General features: G+C 48.8%; 1 protein-coding gene across 15 annotated transcripts; it reads left to right on the top strand.

Annotated features, from left to right (window-relative positions):
- Positions 1–963: 963 nt before the first annotated feature.
- ZNF384 (zinc finger protein 384) lies at positions 964–14,783 on the top strand (the record flags this gene model as incomplete). 15 transcript variants are annotated; one of them, XM_080705329.1, is made up of 10 exons in its annotated part: positions 964–1,029; positions 1,580–1,817; positions 2,048–2,095; positions 2,302–2,635; positions 3,405–3,497; positions 8,147–8,371; positions 9,046–9,228; positions 11,289–11,367; positions 13,407–13,565; positions 14,373–14,783. In XM_080705329.1, the coding sequence occupies 10 exons, from the start codon at positions 964–966 to the stop codon at positions 14,781–14,783; spliced, it is 1,836 nt and encodes a 611-aa protein (XP_080561455.1). The 15 variants fall into 15 exon arrangements, with proteins under 15 accessions (XP_080561455.1, XP_080561465.1, XP_080561462.1 ...); XM_080705339.1 differs by lacking the exon at positions 2,048–2,095 and having other exon boundaries at positions 2,419–2,635; XM_080705336.1 differs by lacking the exon at positions 2,048–2,095.
- Positions 14,784–17,583: the final 2,800 nt, after the last annotated feature.

Here is a 17,583-nt window from a genome sequence, read left to right as displayed (position 1 = left end):
GTCTCAGCCTCCCGAATGCTTGGATTACGAGCTTGCGCCAACACGCCCAGCTCAGCCTGAGCAATTTAGAGATGCCCTTAGCAACTTAGTGAGACTCTGTTTCAGAATAAGAAAATAGGAGCGGGGGTGTAGCCCAGAGGTAGAGTACCACTGGGTTCAATTCCCAGTACCACACAAAAAGGGAAAGAAAATCTGGTGCTGTTCTGAACACCACTGAGTTCAAATCTGGGTGTTACTACTGGTAGTACTCGAACCTTTCTAAACTAGTAGTTCCTTGGCTCCCACTGCTCAGCCCAGAGAGCATGGTATCCAGTAATAGAACACCGTGGATGCTCTTGGACTTCGGTGGGATCGGTGTGCTATTGTCCCCATACAGCCTGGTACTTAAAAAATACCTTGGTTCTGATTCCTGCCAGTTTTCTTCTTTTATTCCCTTGGGTTTTGTTGTGTTCTGGCCTAAAGCCTTTTCAAGCTGTGTAGAATTGCAGACACATTGGAAATCTTGGAGTTTTTATTTGAAGTAAGATGGCCGTAAGGGAAAGGGGAGCCCTGGTAGGTATCCTGACCATTGTGGAGCGAGTGATAGTTTCTGTAACCTTGGGCACATCCCTTTGCCTCACCTGACCTCATTCTCCTTCTGGTCAGCAAAGGCAAGTAATACTGATTCTGTTCAACAAAGGAAAGTAATACTGATTTGGAGCTTGGCGAGCATTCTGTGGCGTCGTGAGATTACTTAGTTTTGTCACCAGCATTAGCTAAGGTAGCCTCTGTCGGGTGGGGCTGTGATGCTGAGTAGCTCTGACCAAGGGAACCAGTACACTAGACATGGAGGTCGTGACCGCTGATTCCCAGCCCTATGGCGAGGTGCCGAAGAAGAGACCTGGAGCCCCTTGGCTCCCTTTCTCTATTGCTGAGCTTCTGCACACTTAGTTCTGGGTGTAATATTTTCTTTCTTCAGGTAGAATGGAAGAATCTCACTTCAATTCTAACCCATACTTCTGGCCTTCTATCCCCACGGTCTCAGGACAGGTAAGTGGTGGTTTGTTTGTTTGTGTGTGTGTGGTACTGGGGATGGAACCCAGGGGCTTCTACCTCTAAGCTACACTTCCAGACCTATTTTATACTTTATTTGGAAACAGGGTCTCACTAAATTGCTGAGAGCCTCACTCAGTAGCTGAGGCTGGCTTTGAGCCTGTGCGATCCTCCTGTCTCAGCCTCCCAAGCGCGGGGATTACAAGCGTGCGCCACCGCGCCCGGCTTGTGGTGTTTGATTGTTTGCTCTCCCCATTGTTTAGTTTTGAATTCCGAGGCCGTTGCTCGCTTCTGTTACTGAGTAGGTAGGCTCTTTTACTGGAACAATGAAGCAAGGAAACCACATGCCGATGCCAGGCGCCCTCACTGGGAACTGTAGAGCATTTCTTTTTTGGCTTCTATCTGGAAGCCAAATGTTTTAACTACTTATTAACTACTTGTTTCTTAATCACCAAAGAGGGGGACAGACACTGAAAAATACTCAGGGAACAGACAATTCAGGCTCTTGGTCTGAGGAAGGCGCTCCCCTCCCACTCTTTGATTTTAGATCGAGAACACGATGTTCATCAACAAGATGAAGGATCAGCTGTTGCCAGAGAAGGGCTGTGGGCTGGCCCCACCCCACTACCCCACCTTGCTGACCGTGCCCGCCTCCGTGTCCCTGCCCTCGGGCATCAGCATGGACACAGAGTCCAAGTCGGAGCAGCTGACTCCACACAGCCAGGCGTCCGTCACCCAGAACATCACGGTGGTCCCTGTGCCGTCGACAGGGCTGATGAGTGCGGGTGAGCACCTCTGCTCTTCTCCAATCTGAGGTGTTGATCTTCCATGATCAGGACCCCAGGCTGGAGGGCTCCCAGGACGGGAGGGATGTGTGCTTGATTGCTCAATCAGATCTTTATTAAGTGCCTACTGTGTGCCTAGCAATGTGCTAGGCGTTGTGGGGGATACAAAGAAGTAGAAGATGCGGTCCCTGCCTTTGAGGAGGTGACATTCTTTCCTTCTCTGAATCAAGGAGTCTCCTGTTCTCAGAGGTGGAGAAGAGAAGGGAGTCAATCAAGGGGTAAATCTCACTGTTACCAGGGGGGCGGGGCCAGGGGCTAGGAGGCAATTGTTTTGTTGTGGTTTGGGGTTTCCTGTATACTGTGGGATGGGGGTGGTGGTGAGGGGTCCATTAGATGACAGTCTGGGGGGAAGGGAGTAAGACGAAATAGGATTGGGGTTAAGACTGAACAACATGACACCATCTCCTTTCTCTCCCAACCCTAGGTCCCGGTTTGGTAATCACATCCCCCTCAGGCTCTCTTGTGACCACAGCCTCGTCAGCTCAGACCTTCCCCATTTCGGCTCCCATGATTGTCTCAGCTCTTCCCCCTGGCTCACAAGCCCTGCAGGTGGTCCCTGACCTCTCCAAGAAGGTGGCATCGACCCTAACAGAGGAAGGAGGCGGAGGCGGTGGAGGCGGTGGCAGTGTGGCCCCCAAGCCTGCCCGGGGCCGCAAGAAGAAGCGAATGCTGGAATCTGGGCTGCCCGAGATGAGCGATCCTTATGTCCTCTCCCCTGAGGATGACGATGACCATCAGAAGGATGGCAAGACCTACAGGTAGGGACCAGAGCCAGGGCAGGACGGGGCGAGGGTCACTGTCGTCTTGTGTCCTGCCCCAGTCAGGCCCTGTACTGACAGGACAGCTCCCCGCCTTGGAGCCACTTGCATGTCAGGTGCTCTGCCCTGGCTTGGCAGGCAGAGCTGCTGGAACCTCTAGAGGCTGTTCCCCCTTAGTCTTCTAACCCTGGGTTTGGAGGCCATCAGCCTGGCCTGGTTCTGGGATAACGGGAGCTCTGAGTTACAGCAAGGCTGCGGGCTTATTATAGCAGGGTTAGGACTCTGCAGCTCCTTTTTGCTTCCTGTGTTCCCATCCCCATTTTCCAAGACCTAAGCTGTGTGCCCTGTACCAGCTCTTAGCCCGTGCTTGGGCACAGAGCCCACCTGAGCCTGCATGGTGGGGGTGGTGGGAGGAATAGGAGGCCTCCCCGCTTTGGAATATATGGTTATAAAATGACTCTTCATTTCTAATTCAGAGAAGTATTTTTTGGTCCTTTATGTTAAGTTGTCCATTACCAAAAAACATATATATATATATATATATTTGCATGTAGTATTATGCAAAAATAATTATGTAAGTAGACCCCTGCCCTTTGAAAGTTGGAACTCTCTTCGCCCTCCTGCAAGCTGTCAGGGGGTTCGGGAAGTTTGGTCCCGGTGTACAGAGTGGTGTGTCCACTGTCAGCTCTGCAGACGGGCCCGTGTGCATGGCTGGGAGACTGGGTCTGTCCTTAGTGTACCGAGATGGGCAATGTTGTTCCCATTTTAGGAGCGAAGGGAACTGCGGCACAGGAAATGGACAGAGCCTTGGGCTCATGGATTCAGTTCCCGGCTCCACCACGAACTTGCTGTGTGACCCTGGGCAAGTCCTTTTCCCCTCTCTGGGCCTCAGTTTCCTCATCTGTAAAATGGGGAGCATTCCGTTTATGCCTCCCATTTGTTGGGAGTATATATATCAGAATAGCTTTGAAATGTTGGGTGCTTCAACAGAAAGATAAGCAATCATCACTTAGCATTTTATTTTTATTTCTGTTCTTTAGCTCTACCATGGAGAGTAGCCACAACTAGTTTTTAAATCCCTCTTTAGCCGGGCGTGGTGGCGCACGCTTGTAAACCCCGCACTTGGGAGGCTGAGAAAAGAGGATCGCGCAGGTTCGAAGCCAGCTTCAGCTACTTAGTGAGGCTCTCAGCAGCTTAGTGAGACCCTGTTTCCAAAAAAATAGAAAATAGGTCTGGAAGTATGGCCCGGGGGTAGAAAAGCCCCTGGTTCCACCCTCAGTACCACAAAAAAATAAAATAAAATAAAAAATATTTATATGGAAATGAAGGGAGTGCTTCTGTGCAGAAAAGTATTTATCACCATAGAATTCCAGCTTGTAATCCAAAAGTTCATTGCAGTTTATTAAGATATACCCCACTTTATACAATAAAATTGTTCTTGGAAAATGTTTATGTTATAAGGGTACCTAACAAGTTTGGTTCATTTAAAGACAGTCTTATAGCCAGGCGTGGTGGTGCACGCTTGTAATCCCCGCGCTTGGGAGGCGGAGACAGGAGGATCGCGCAGGTTCGAAGCCAGCCGCGCTGGCGTAAGAGACCCTGTTTCCAAATAAAATATAAAATAGGTCTGGGAGTGTAGCCCGGAGGTAGAAGGGTTCCATCCCCTGTACCACCAAAAATAAATAAAATAAATAAATAAATAAATAAATAAATACAGTCTTTTTATATGTATCACTTCATAAGATGAAAATCCCTTTCATCTCATATTTGGTTAAGGTGAGGTCACTGTGACAGGGTACATCTGTACAGAATACAGTGTAGGAGTATCTGGAGGATCGGCTCCCTATGAAGCGCTTCTGATGGATGAGAGGCCTCTGATTCTGCCCAGTTACTGTATTTATTTTTGAATCAGTATTTTAGTTATCTCTAGACTTCCCAAACTATATATGTGAATACACAGTTAGAAGGAAGCCTGTTAGTATTCTATACCCTCAGTGTTTTTGAAATTCTTGAAAAACCCAGCATCCAAGTGGCTAAAGAGAACTCCAAAATTGAAGGGTGACTGGTCATAACCTATAGATTGAAAGGTGGCTAATCATATCCTGCAGAAACTCAGGACTCTGAGGTTCCAGAGGACTCGTTTTAATTGCAGAGAATCTGGATTTTGATGCAGGGGTGGGTTAGGTTAACTGCCTCCCTTCCAGTGGGCAGTAGCATTTGACTGGGTATTGGGGGAATTGGGTTCTGTTACTCTGGGCAAGTCAACCTATCTCTTTGTTCTCATCTATGAAAGAGGAAGATCAGTCACATCCTCATCTTGTGGGAATGTTTTTGAGGGACATACAAGAATAGTTGAAATTGTTTTGAGTCTTGGAAAAAATAGGATGATAATTCAGAGTGGTCATTGTGGCCAAGGCGACTGCACTGCCCGTCCCCAAGGTCCGTTTACCTGTTGAATGTGAATGCGCCCTCGCAGTGGCGCGCCCGGGGCGGGGTGCCGGCTTTGCTCCTCCCTGCAGCTGCTACAGCTCCCTGAGTCAGATTTCTCTCCAGCTGCCCAGGAACCGGCAGTAGAGGACTCGCTGCTCTCTTATTTGGCCTCGTAGGTTTTCAGAGTTGGGAATACAGGTTGAGTGCTCCTATCCAAAATCTTCAGACCAGAAAGTGTTTTGCCTTTGGGTTTTTTTTTTTTCCTTCAGATTTTTGAGTATTCGTGTATAGGTTATATCTTGGAAATGGGACCCGAGACTTTGCATGCAGTTCATATATGTGTTGTGTGCACTTGCACACATAGCCTGAAGGTGATTTAGGGAGCAAGGGTTTTGACTGCAGCCTCATCACATGACTGCAGGTGTGGAATTTTCAATTTGTGGTATCACGTGAGTGCTCAGAGTTTAGATTTTGGACCGTTGGTGAATTTTTATTTTTGATTAGGATGGCCATCAGCCTGTACTCAGTGGTCACCTAGGCCAGTCCTTGTGCCTGCAGTTGCCTGTCCGGCCTCTGCCTGAATACCTCTAGTGTCAGAAATCTTGTAGTAGGTTGGCTTTAGAGTGAATACCTGCCCTTTGACAAATTACTTGCTTCTGAGCCTTTGTGTTCCTTCCTTTATGTGCAGCAGGGGTAATGCTTGCCAGGTTGTTGTGAAGAATGGAAACGATGTATTTAAGTGCCACTGCCTGGCAGTGTCGGGCACAGTAGCACATGGCTGCTATCACTGCCATTGTCTTCACCCTTACAGACCTGCTAATACACTTGGCAGTACTGCTCATCCTGTCACCAACCCATTATCGATTAATTCAGGTGTTGTAGGTTTTAACCTGATGAGAAACTTGGATAAAGAGGGTTACATTCTTCCTGATGATTAACTTATACAGTAACAGTACAGTTGTGAGCTGGGCATGGTGGCGCATGCCTGTAATCCCAGTACTTGGGAGGCTGAGACTCCAAATATAAAATAAAATAGGGCTGGGGATATAACTCAGAGGTGGAATGTCCTTGGGTTCAATCCCCAGCGCGCACGCGCACACAGACACAGACACACACACACAGAAATACATTTGTGTGTTGAATATTTATACACACACACAAATGGAATTTTATTTGAATTAAAATGGATGTTTTAGGGCCATGTATGTAGCTCAGTTGAGTACTTTCCCAGCATGGAGGCCCTGGGTTTGATTCCCAGCACTGAAGAAAAAAGAAAGAAAGAATGAATGAATGAATGTGTGGTTCTATCTGACTTGAGAAATTTTAGCCACCAAGAGAAATTATTTTGTTTACAGTTGCCCTGTAAGTGACAGTTACATCCAGTTGCTGACCTCAGTCTTAGAGAAATACTTGGTGGCATCAATCAGACTCGAGGCTCTTAGCATTTATCTTAATCTTTGACTGTCCTAGGTATTTGCTACCCCTCTAGGGGCATTTTATAGACCAGAAAGTTGAGATCTATAAGAAGCAAGCTTTTAACTGAACTCTGTCAGAGTAGAGCCTAGGTATGCAGACTCCTGTTGGCCATGTCTTGTGGACCATACTGATTATAAACAGAACCTCCTTCCCTCTCATGCAGTGATTCAATAGCCAGAGGTTGATAAACTGGTAGTCAGATGTCCTTCAGAGCTATCAAGTGAGTAGAGAACAGGAAATTGATATTAGTGATTGGAATTTAATTCAAAGGATACCTCAACTAACAGTGATACCATTTTTCTCTGAAGAACTCCGTGTTCTTTTTAGTCTTGATCTCAGTTATCCATTTTAAATATTCTCCTGAAATAAGCCAGTGTGGTGAAGCTAAGACAGGATCACAGGTTTGAGGCCAGCCTCCAGAACTTAGGAGACCCTCAATAACAAGACCTCATTGTGTTTCAAAAAATATAAAAGGGCTAGGCGTATAGCCCTGGGTTCAATTCCCTGCACCTACACACACACACACACACACACACACACACACACACACACACACACCAAGAAAAAAAAAAACAACTTCTGAAATGAAGAAAATGCAGAAATCATCAGTCACTCCCCTCCCCACAAGAGCCTTTTCTAAAGGTGGAAGAAGCCCTGAGGAGAGGGCTGGCCCATCACTGGCTCCAGGCACTTCCCTTCCTACTTACACTGTGCTTGCTAGATGACAGGATTTTAGCTCACAGATAACAGCTTTTATCCAGAGGAGTCTAAGGGATGTGGCTTAACCTGTGCAGAGGCACCGCATTGACACTCTCAGGCCTGGTGCTGTTGACACCACCCCCAGGGCTGCGCTGGCTTCGCGGGTAGGACAGCGGAGAGGTTTAGTGTGGACGATCATTGTTTCAGACCTTCTCCCCTAGACTCAGGGTACAACCTGCTCCCGACAGTTACCTTGGCGTATTGCAGAAGTGGCTCTCACTTGGTCACCAGGAGGCTGGGCGGGTGGGGGCTTAGGTGATTGATGGAACATCAGCCAGATATACGTGGTTTAGAGAAATATCTCCAAGTAACTCTGATCTGCCCCACCTCCTCCCTCTAGGAATAACTGCCCAAAGCACGAAGGGGTTCTAGGGAAGGGCTGTCTGTGGGGACAGGAGAGGACCCCTCCCTCAGTTGCCCTTCATTCTCATCCAGGTGACCTGATGAGTATAGGCAGACTTTACACATGGGAACTTGGAGGAAGGCGCGCTTTAAATGTTTGAAGTAAGTTAGAGGCAGGAGGAAAACCAGTTAGCGGCTGTTCCTGACCCAGTGAAATCCATATCCACCCTGATCTGTAGTATTCTTCTGCTTTACCGGGGTTGAATTCTTTTTTGTCCATGTAGGGAGTCCAGTCATTCAGTAAGCACTTACTGGATATTTGTAACGTGCTGGACGCTGTGCTAGACGCTTAGGCATTAATGAATGATAACAAGCCCCTCCTCTCAGGGACCTTATGTTCTCTAGTTGGAACATGGGACCAGAGTGGCGGGTCTTGGAAGTGGGAGGGAGGGCTCAGCGGTGCTGCTCGTGGGAAGGTTCTAACGTCACCCTCGTTTGGCCCAGGTGCCGGATGTGCTCACTGACATTCTACTCCAAGTCGGAGATGCAGATCCACTCCAAGTCGCACACGGAGACCAAGCCCCACAAGTGCCCACATTGTTCCAAGACCTTTGCCAACAGCTCCTACCTGGCCCAGCACGTCCGTATACACTCAGGGGCTAAACCTTACAGTTGTAACTTCTGTGAGAAGTCCTTCCGCCAGCTCTCCCACCTCCAGCAGCACACGCGGTAAGGGTCCTCTTGATTTCACTCCAGCTGTGAAACCTCCCAGGCCGTGGTGCCTGCACTGATCCCTCTGTCCAGCTGTATTCTTCTTTCCCTTTCACCATTGCCCTTGGGATCCTTAATTCTCTCCTGTCACTATCTATGAAAACTGAATCATGTACCTCAACAGTGTGGGGAACCTTGAAAATTGTAATCTCCAATCCTTAAGTCTGGAACAATTTTTGTGGTTTCTCTCTGTGTCTTTGTTTGGAAATCTTCTGCAGAGCAGGCCCTGCTTTTACTAAAGGCCTCAGTTCAGAGCCAAGGTGTGCGTTCAACTTGAGGTCCATGGGGAACAGGCGGTATTGGTCTTTATTCAGATTGCCATTTGGAAGCAGGGTGTCTGTGGTGAGTGTGTGGCCTTAGGAAGAAACAAGGGTTGACAAGACTGAATAAGGTTACCAGGAGCCATGGGCTGCAGCTTTCATCACCTCACTGCCATCCTGGCCACCGACTTGCGATCAGCAGCAACCTAGCTCTGGGTGTCCTCTTCATCAGCCTCGCCAGGCTGGAGCATTTTGGGGAGGGGGGGAGGGGTGATTGCATCCGTCAAGCAACATCATTTCATGCAGCAGAGAGCTGAGCCCGTGGTGTCGAGCTGCTACCTCCTCCCCCTTCCCTCCTCTCCTCTCCGGCAGGATCCACTCCAAGATGCACACGGAGACCACCAAGCCCCACAAGTGCCCGCACTGCTCCAAGACCTTCGCCAACACCTCCTACCTGGCCCAGCACCTCCGAATCCACTCGGGGGCCAAGCCCTACAACTGTTCCTACTGCCAGAAGGCCTTCCGCCAGCTCTCCCACCTCCAGCAGCACACACGGTAAGGGAGAGTGGCGGGCTACCGACCCACCCCGCTGGCATGCCCTCCCCACCCCGCCCTGGACACAACAGCCCGCATGCGGGGGGCGGGGGAGAGACCTGGCTGGAGGAGAGCATGGCTGGCATCGGAGAGAAAGAAGACCAGGCAGCAACACTGAAGACACGAGTGAATGGGAGGAAAACCCCTGGGCACGAACTACGTTGGAAAGCTACGGCAACTATGCCATTCCCCAGTCTATGGGAGACAGACACAGCTGGAGCAAAGACAAGTTTCTTTCCCTTCATGAAAATACCCATGCACACATCTTGCAAGATTTCCTTCTTGGTGCCAAAGCAGAGGCATTTGATTGGAGAAGACCGTACCCCCAGCCCTCAGGGCACCAATTATGGACAGGGGATCTCATCAGACGGAAGCTGGTCGCAGCCTGGGACACTCACTGCAACAAGCAAGGCTCCGAGGAATGCCAGGAGCAGAGAACAAAACAGAACATGCCAAATATTCACAGAGAACTGGCAGACAGAAAATGGAGAGTGCCTGCTTAATAAGGATGCTCGCCATCCGTGAATCCAAAGCGACTGGAGGAAGGGAGGAGCTGCCAACCAAGAGCTGATGGTCTCCGGCGATACGTCAAGTGAGCTGCAGTCGAGACCGTGCCTGGCCGGGGCCGTCTCACCTGGCTTCTTGTGGATGTGACGGTCCCACCTTAATGTGATCAAGATAACTTGCTTTGAGAAAAGGAGCCACACTCTCTTCATAAGGAAGAGGCATCTTCTGTGATACTTCTGAGGTTTTATGCCAGAGGCCCAGAAAAGCACCTGATCACAAAGATGGATCTGAAGTCCCTTGTGAGGAGCTGGTGTCGGGGAGCCCTCAGGTCTCAGACTCCTCTCCATGAGAGTCCCGCAGTGCTAGAGGACAAGGTTGAATTGCTACTAACTTGGGCATTTCGTGCCCTTATGTGGCTGGACTGGGCAAAGCCCCTAAGAGTTCCCATGAGTTTCTAATGATGCCACTGCTGCTTTCCACCATCAGCATAGCTTCTCTCTGGCTCCAGAACCTTCTCTGGATGTGATACTCAGGGCTGAGATAGTTTCTGGCTGTAGGGTGAGGACTGAGGAAGAAGTATTGTGTCTTTCTGTGCTGTTTATTATGTTTACCTCACGTTGCTGAGTGCTCTTTAGGACAATTACTGTAGAAGCAGACCTGTATGCCGCATTCTGGATTGCCTGTACCCTGAGCGCCACGGCTCAGTCTCCTTTCCTAACAGACAGGGCCTCACCTTCAGCTGAGTGATGCAAGAAAGGATGCAGGAGCTGGGCACAGTGGCACACACCTCCCAGTGCATGGGAGGCTGAGATGGGAGTATCACGGGTTCAAGACTACCTCAGCAATGTAGCAAGACGCTGTAGCCTAGAGAGATCCTGTTTCAAAACAAAAAGGGGTTGGACCTAGGTGTGTGGTGGTGCACGCTTGTAATCCCTGTACTTGGGAGGCTGAGGCAGGATGATCTCAAATAAATAAAATTGGGCAGGATCAGCTACTTTGTGAGGCCCTCTGCAACTTAGCGAGACCTTGTTTCAAAGTAAAGAATAAGCTGGGCCTGGTGATACATGCTTGTAATCTCAGCATTTGGGAGGCTGAGACAGGATGATCACAGTTCACAGACAGCCTCAGCTACTTAGTGAGGCCTTTTGCAACTCAGTGAGACCATGTTTCAAAATGAACAAAAATAGGGCTGGGGGTGTAGCTTGAAGGTAGAATGCTCCTGGGTTCCACTCCTAGTACCTCAAAAAAAAAAGAAGGATTGGGGTGTAATTCAGAAATAGACTACCCTTAGGTTCAGTCCCAGTACCCCCCTTCAGAATATAGGATTGATGCAGGTAGTGACCAGAAATCAGGCATTGCGATCCATTCTTGGCCAAGGAGGAACTGAGGCTGGTGCCTCCTGCGGGCCCATCTGATGAGTTTCCACAGGAGGTAACCTAAGGATGCCTGGAGGAGGTCTGTTCCTAAGTGGCTTTGCTCACATCTGTTCTCTCTTCTTTTCTCATCCTGTGCAGAATCCATACTGGAGATAGACCATACAAGTGTGCACACCCAGGCTGTGAGAAGGCCTTCACACAACTCTCCAATCTGCAGGTAACGCTCCATCCTCCACGTGCAGCTTCGCTGAGGCACGGGTCAGAGTGCCATCTGACTAGTACAGTGCTTCTCAAACTTCTTCAGGACTGTCTGTCTGTCTGTCTCTCTCTCTTGTTTTTGTTTGCCCAATTTTATTTATTTGGAAACAGGGTCTCACTAGGTTACCGAGTGGCTTACTAAGTTGCACAGGTTGCCTTTGAACCTGCAATCCTCCTGTCTCTGCGTCCCAGGTTCTAAGATTACAAGTGTATGCCACCATACCTGGCTGAACCCAGTAGAGCTCTTGCCTGGTGTGTGTAAAGCCTTGGGTTCAATTCCCAGCACCACCAGAAAATTAAATAAATAAAAGTAACTGAGGAACCCAGAGAGCTTTGATTTATGTGGGTAATGCCTGTCTGTGTAGATATTGTAACTTAAAAAGTTACTTAAAAAGAATTTAGTAATTTATTTAAAAAGCGCTATATTGCCGGGCGTGATACGCATGCTTATAATCCCCGTGCTTGGGAGGCTGAGACAGGAGGATCGCACAGGTTCAAGGCCAGCCTCAGCTACTTAGTGAGGCTTTCAGCAACTTAGTGAGACCCTGTTTCCAAATAAAATGTAAAAGAGGTCTGGGAGTATAGCCCGGAGGTAGCCTCTGGGTTTCACCCCCAGCACCACCCCCCCCCAAAAAAAAAAAAAATATATATATATATATATATATATATACATCGCTGTATTGAAGCCAGGTGTGGTGGCACAGGTTTGTAATCCCAGCATTCAGGAGGCTGAGACTGGAGGATTGCGGTTCGCATACAGCCTCAGCTACTTAGTGAGACCTTGTTTCAGAATAAAGAAAAAATAGGACAGGGGGTATAGCTCAGAGGTTGAATGCCCCTGAGTTCCATCCCCAGACCCCCCCCCCCAAATTATGTAAAAAGCATCATATTGCAAGTCATGATGGTGTATGCTTATAATCCCAGTACTTGGGAGGCTAAAACAGGAGAATTGTAGTTTTGCCGCCAGCCTCAGCTTCTTAGTGAGGCTATTTCAAAATAAAGAATAAAAAAAAAAAAATAGAATCAGGGGAGTAGCTTGGAGGTAGAATGTCCCTGGGTTCAATCCCTAGTACCACACACACACACACACACAAAAAAAAACCAGCATTAACATATACAGCTATTCCAAGCTGGTTGTGGTGGTGCACGCTTGTAATCCCAGCATTTGAGAAGCTGAGACAGGAGGATCGTGGTTCGAGGACAGCCTCAGCTACTTAGTGAGGCTCTCAGCAACTCATTGAGACCCTATTTCAATATAAAGAATAAAAAACCTGGGCGTGGTGGTGCACGCTTGTAATCCCAGTGCTTGGGAGGCTGAGACAGGAGGATCGCACATGCTCGAAACCATCCTCAGCTACTTAGTTAGGCTCTCAGCAACTTAGACCCTGTTTCTAAATAAAGTATAAAATAGGTCTGGGAGTGTAGCCTGGAGGTAGTTTCTAAATAAAGTATAAAATAGGTCTGGGAGTGTAGCCTGGGCTTCACCCCCAGAACCACAAAAAATAAAAATAAAAGAATTGGGCTGAGGGCGTCGCTTGGAGGTAGAATGCCTCTGGGTTCCATCCCCAACACTGCCAAACAACAACATATAATTATTCCAAAAGACTCCCAGAAGAACGTAGCAGGGAGAACGGCATTGCTTTATATTTTGTAAGTGTCTTCACTGTCTGGAGTGACTGAAGTTGTGTCTGTCCTCACATCTGCTGCATGCAGCCGTTTGTGATACCACATGTCATGTAGACTCTGTACTGTCCAGAGAGAATAAGTGAAAAGCCAAACAGTGTGTCATTATTCGTAAAGGATTTTGAGACTGTGGGTCCCTGGAAAGGCCCTAGCGTTCCCTAGAGATCCCCAAGCCTCACTTTGAGACCCCCGGATGAGGGGCCAGCCTCAGCCATCATTGTAACCAGGCGTGCTGCCACCCTGGGCCTCTTCCCATAAAGGTCAGGGAGGCGGGGAAGCGCACACGCTCATCATGGTTTCTCCTGACTTTCTCAGTCCCACAGACGGCAGCACAACAAAGATAAACCCTTCAAGTGCCACAACTGCCACCGGGCGTACACCGACGCGGCCTCGCTCGAGGTGCACCTGTCCACGCACACAGTGAAGCACGCCAAGGTGTACACCTGCACCATCTGCAGCCGCGCGTACACGTCGGTGAGCGCTCGCCCCTCCCTCTCCTCCTCGTAGCCCTGTGGCGGCCACCACCGCGCCCTTCATTCTGGATAAAGGTCTCTTGCTCCAAGTACCATCCAGAAATAGTTAGACCTGTACCCAAGAGGTACAAGGGATTCCTGATCCACTAATCCTAAAAAGAGCGATAAATAAGGTTTCTTCATTTTACTTATGTCTGAGGTAACATAAAGCCACTTGAAATGTTGGGGAGAGGCTGAGACAGGAGGACTGCGGGTCGGCAGCCAGCCTCAGCAACTTGTGAGGCCCACTGCAGCGTAGACCCCATTTCACAGTAAAGAATCAGATGGGCTGGGGCTGTAGCTTGGGTAGAATGCCCTCTGGTTTAATCCCCAGCACCACAGAAAAGAAATGTTGGGGGAGGAAGATTTTATTTAGGTGTTTCTATTAGACTCCAGAAAAAGATGAAGCCGGGCGTGATGGCGCACGCTTGTAATCCCAGCATTCGGGAGGCTGAGACTGGAGGATTGCGGTTCGCAGACAGCCTCAGCTACTTAGTGAAGTCCTCTCAACTCATTGAGACCTGGTTTCAAAATAAAGAATAAAAGATAGGGCAGGGGGTATAGCTCGGAGGTCGAATGCCCCTGGGTTCCATCCGGAGACCCGCAAAAAAAAAAAAAAGGAAAAAAAAGTGCTACTTGAGTTCTGCCTACTCGGCCCCAGAGTATCTCTGTATAAATATATCCTACTTGATGCAGAGTAGGGGCCCAGGATGCTATGACCAGTCATCTCCTGCCTTTTCATTCCTCACCTTCTTCTTATCTCCCTCAGGAAACATACCTTATGAAACACATGCGCAAACACAACCCTCCTGATCTCCAGCAACAAGTGCAGGCGGCAGCAGCAGCAGCAGCAGTGGCCCAGGCCCAGGCCCAGGCGCAGGCTCAAGCTCAAGCCCAGGCCCAGGCCCAGGCCCAGGCCCAGGCCCAGGCCCAGGCCCAGGCCCAGGCGCAGGCCTCCCAGGCATCACAACAGCAGCAGCAGCAGCAGCCACCGCAGCCACCACACTTCCAGTCCCCTGGGGCAGCCCCCCAGGGCGGGGGTGGTGGGGACAGCAACCCCAACCCTCCACCCCAGTGTTCCTTTGACCTGACCCCCTATAAGACGGCAGAGCATCACAAGGACATTTGCCTCACGGTCACCACCAGCACCATCCAGGTGGAGCACCTGGCCAGCTCCTAGAGATCCGTGCTGCCATCCATTGGGAAGAGGAGAGAGAAGTTCTGGCCCTTCTTTCTCCGTCTCCTCTTGGTGGGAAGGTCTTCTTCCTTGACAAGCCTTGGCTCCATTCTCCTCGAGCCTCAGGCACAGCTTTTATTCACAAGATACCACCATTATTTTCAGCTCCTCTTCAAAAGGACATCAGCCCTCCTGATTGGCACAGAAATTGAGCTGATGGCGTCATCCAGCAGCCCCCTCCCAAGCGAAGCTTTTAAAATCTGGGGTTGGTGCTCAAGGGAAGAATTTGTTATGACCTCACAGAAACTTGTCCGGTGTGGACACTTAACCCTTTCCTCCCTCCTCATCCTCAAAGTTTGGGCTGACCGAAGACTAGAGGCTGGCCCTCCCTGATAACAAAGAGAAGGGGCCCTAAATGTAACCAGCCTCCTGTCTTAGGCTTGCCTGCCAAGAACAGAGGTTTCTTGTGTGCCCAGCCCCCAAGAGCCATTTTTTTCTCCCACAGTCTCACTTCACTCCTTACCGACTGCTGGTGAAGGAGACTTGGGTGGGATTAGACCTCCTTATATTTGTAAGGGGGCATGGGCTGAGTGTGGTCCCCAAGGGGCCAGATTCCCCAGGTGGTCAAGGGTGGCCTAGCAGTGTGGGCCTGGCTCTCCTTGGAGCTTCTCTTCCCTTCTCTGCCAGTCAAGGCCCTCGACCCAGCTTCTCCACCCCAGCCCAGGGAGCTTGGCGTTCTCCATGAAACCCCAGGACAAGGGTACTGCAGAGAGGAGAGTTCAGGGCAACCCCAGGACTGGACTTAGCCCCCTAGGTGCCACAGTCAGATGCCGGACATGGATTTATATATAAATATATATATATAAATATATATATATACCCGCTCATCACGGCCATCTTTGTTGTAACCATTTCTGTGTTTATAAATGCATTATCTCTGAGAATTTTCATATTTGATGTTTTATTTTACTTTTATCTTTTTTTCCTCCACCCTCTTCCCTGGCCATGGCATTTTTTATTTACTTTTGCCTTTTTTTTTTTTTTTTAATCATGACAGATTCCAGAGAAAATACTTAAAAAACAAAACAGGAAACCAGTTGTTATAAAGCAATTTAAAAATGAAGAAAAAAAATTATGTACGATCCAAGGGGTGTTTTTAGAACATTGTATAGAAATAAATTCATGTAAAAGGATCAGAGGCAGTGGGGCTGCTGATGTGAGGGAGCTGGGAAGAGTCCATGGGGAGGTGTCGGAGGACAGGGCCCAGGCCACACCAGTGTGAAAATGGGCGCTTGTACGATGAGGCTCTGTGTGTGACTACCACCACAGAGGGGTGTGATTTTGTTTTGCTTTATAAGTCTTGCTGCATTCAAATTCTGTCACAGGGCCTACATTACCTAAAACTGAGAGCAAGGTTTCAGTTATGTGTTAACACTATGCGCCTTATATATTTATATAAAGAGCCCAGCATGGTGGCATATGCTGGTACTTCCTGTACTTGGGAAGCTGAGACAGGAGGATCACAGGTTCTCGGCCAGCTTCAGCTACTTAGGCCTTCCGCAACTTAGACCCTGTTTCAAAGAATAAGAAAACAGGGCTGGAGGTGTAGCCTGGAGGTAGAATGCCCCTGTGTTCAATCCCCAGTACCACACAAAAAAAACCCCCGACTCCTGCCTTATCCTTCACATTTGCTTTGCGCTGATTGTAGTGGTTGATGTGTGTACATACGTCCGTCCGTCAGACTGTGGCACCTAAAACCAGAGGTTTCCAGCGGTGGAAACCATAGTTAATGGGTGCAGGACCAGTTGTCAGTACAAAGCATGAGTGTCCACGGTGTTAGTGGTTATCACATTCACCTCACATAACGCAGAGTGGTTATATAACAAGTAAAAAGGTCAGGAAACGCAGGTCTCTACCAGTGACTGGTGTTGGCTGTCTGCGAATCGTGATCCTCCCGTCTCAGCCTCCTGAATTCGGAGATTACAAGCGAGTGCCATCATGCCCGGCTCGACTATAAATTCAAATGAAAAAGGAGACGGGGCTGTCAGTGTAGCTCAGTGGTACAACTCGTATGTGCAAGCTTCTGGGTTTAAACCCTAGCACCACCAAAAAGTGGGGGAGGGGGCAAAAACCTTAGGTCTCTTTAAGAGAGTGGCAATAGCCGGGCGTGGTGGCGCACGCTTGTAATCCCCGTGCTTGGGAGGTGGAGACAGGAGGATCGCGCAGGTTTGAAGCCAGCCGCGCTGGTGTAAGAGACCCTGTTTCAAAAATATAAAATAAGTCTGTGAGTGTAGCCCAGAGGTAGAAGGGCTTCCAGGAACCCCAGTATCACCAAAAAAAAAAAAAAGAGTGGCAATACAGCAGGCAAATTCAGTGTATGTGAAAGTGTGTTTGAGTATAAGGGTCAGAAACCCTGAAAGGTTTTCAAAAGTATAGCTTTACTGCATAATTATTTGTGTTTATAAGGAAGAAATGTAAAATAAGCCATTCTCAATTTTAAAAATACTGTTGTAGGCCGGGCATGGTAGTGCACACTTGTAATCCCAGCGTTTGGGAGGCTGAGACAGGAGGATTGTGGTTCGCAGACAGCTTCAGCTACTTTGACTGTTTCAAAAGTAAATAGACTAAAATAGAGCTGGGGAGATAGAATGCCCCTTGGTGCCAACCCCAGTACTGCAAAAAAAAAAAAAAAAAAAAAAAGTAGCTCTGGAGTAGAACTCCCACTTAGCATTTACCAGCCCCTGGATCTAGGAGTGGCATTGATGCTAGTGAACAAATATGCACAGAGTATAATTTCACAAGA

The sequence above is a fragment of the Muscardinus avellanarius genome (genome assembly GCF_963383645.1).
Source record: "Muscardinus avellanarius genome assembly, chromosome: 11".
NCBI lineage: Eukaryota > Metazoa > Chordata > Mammalia > Rodentia > Gliridae > Muscardinus > Muscardinus avellanarius.
The sequence above is the reverse complement of the archived record's forward strand: the minus strand, read 5'-3'. Positions and strand labels throughout refer to the sequence as shown.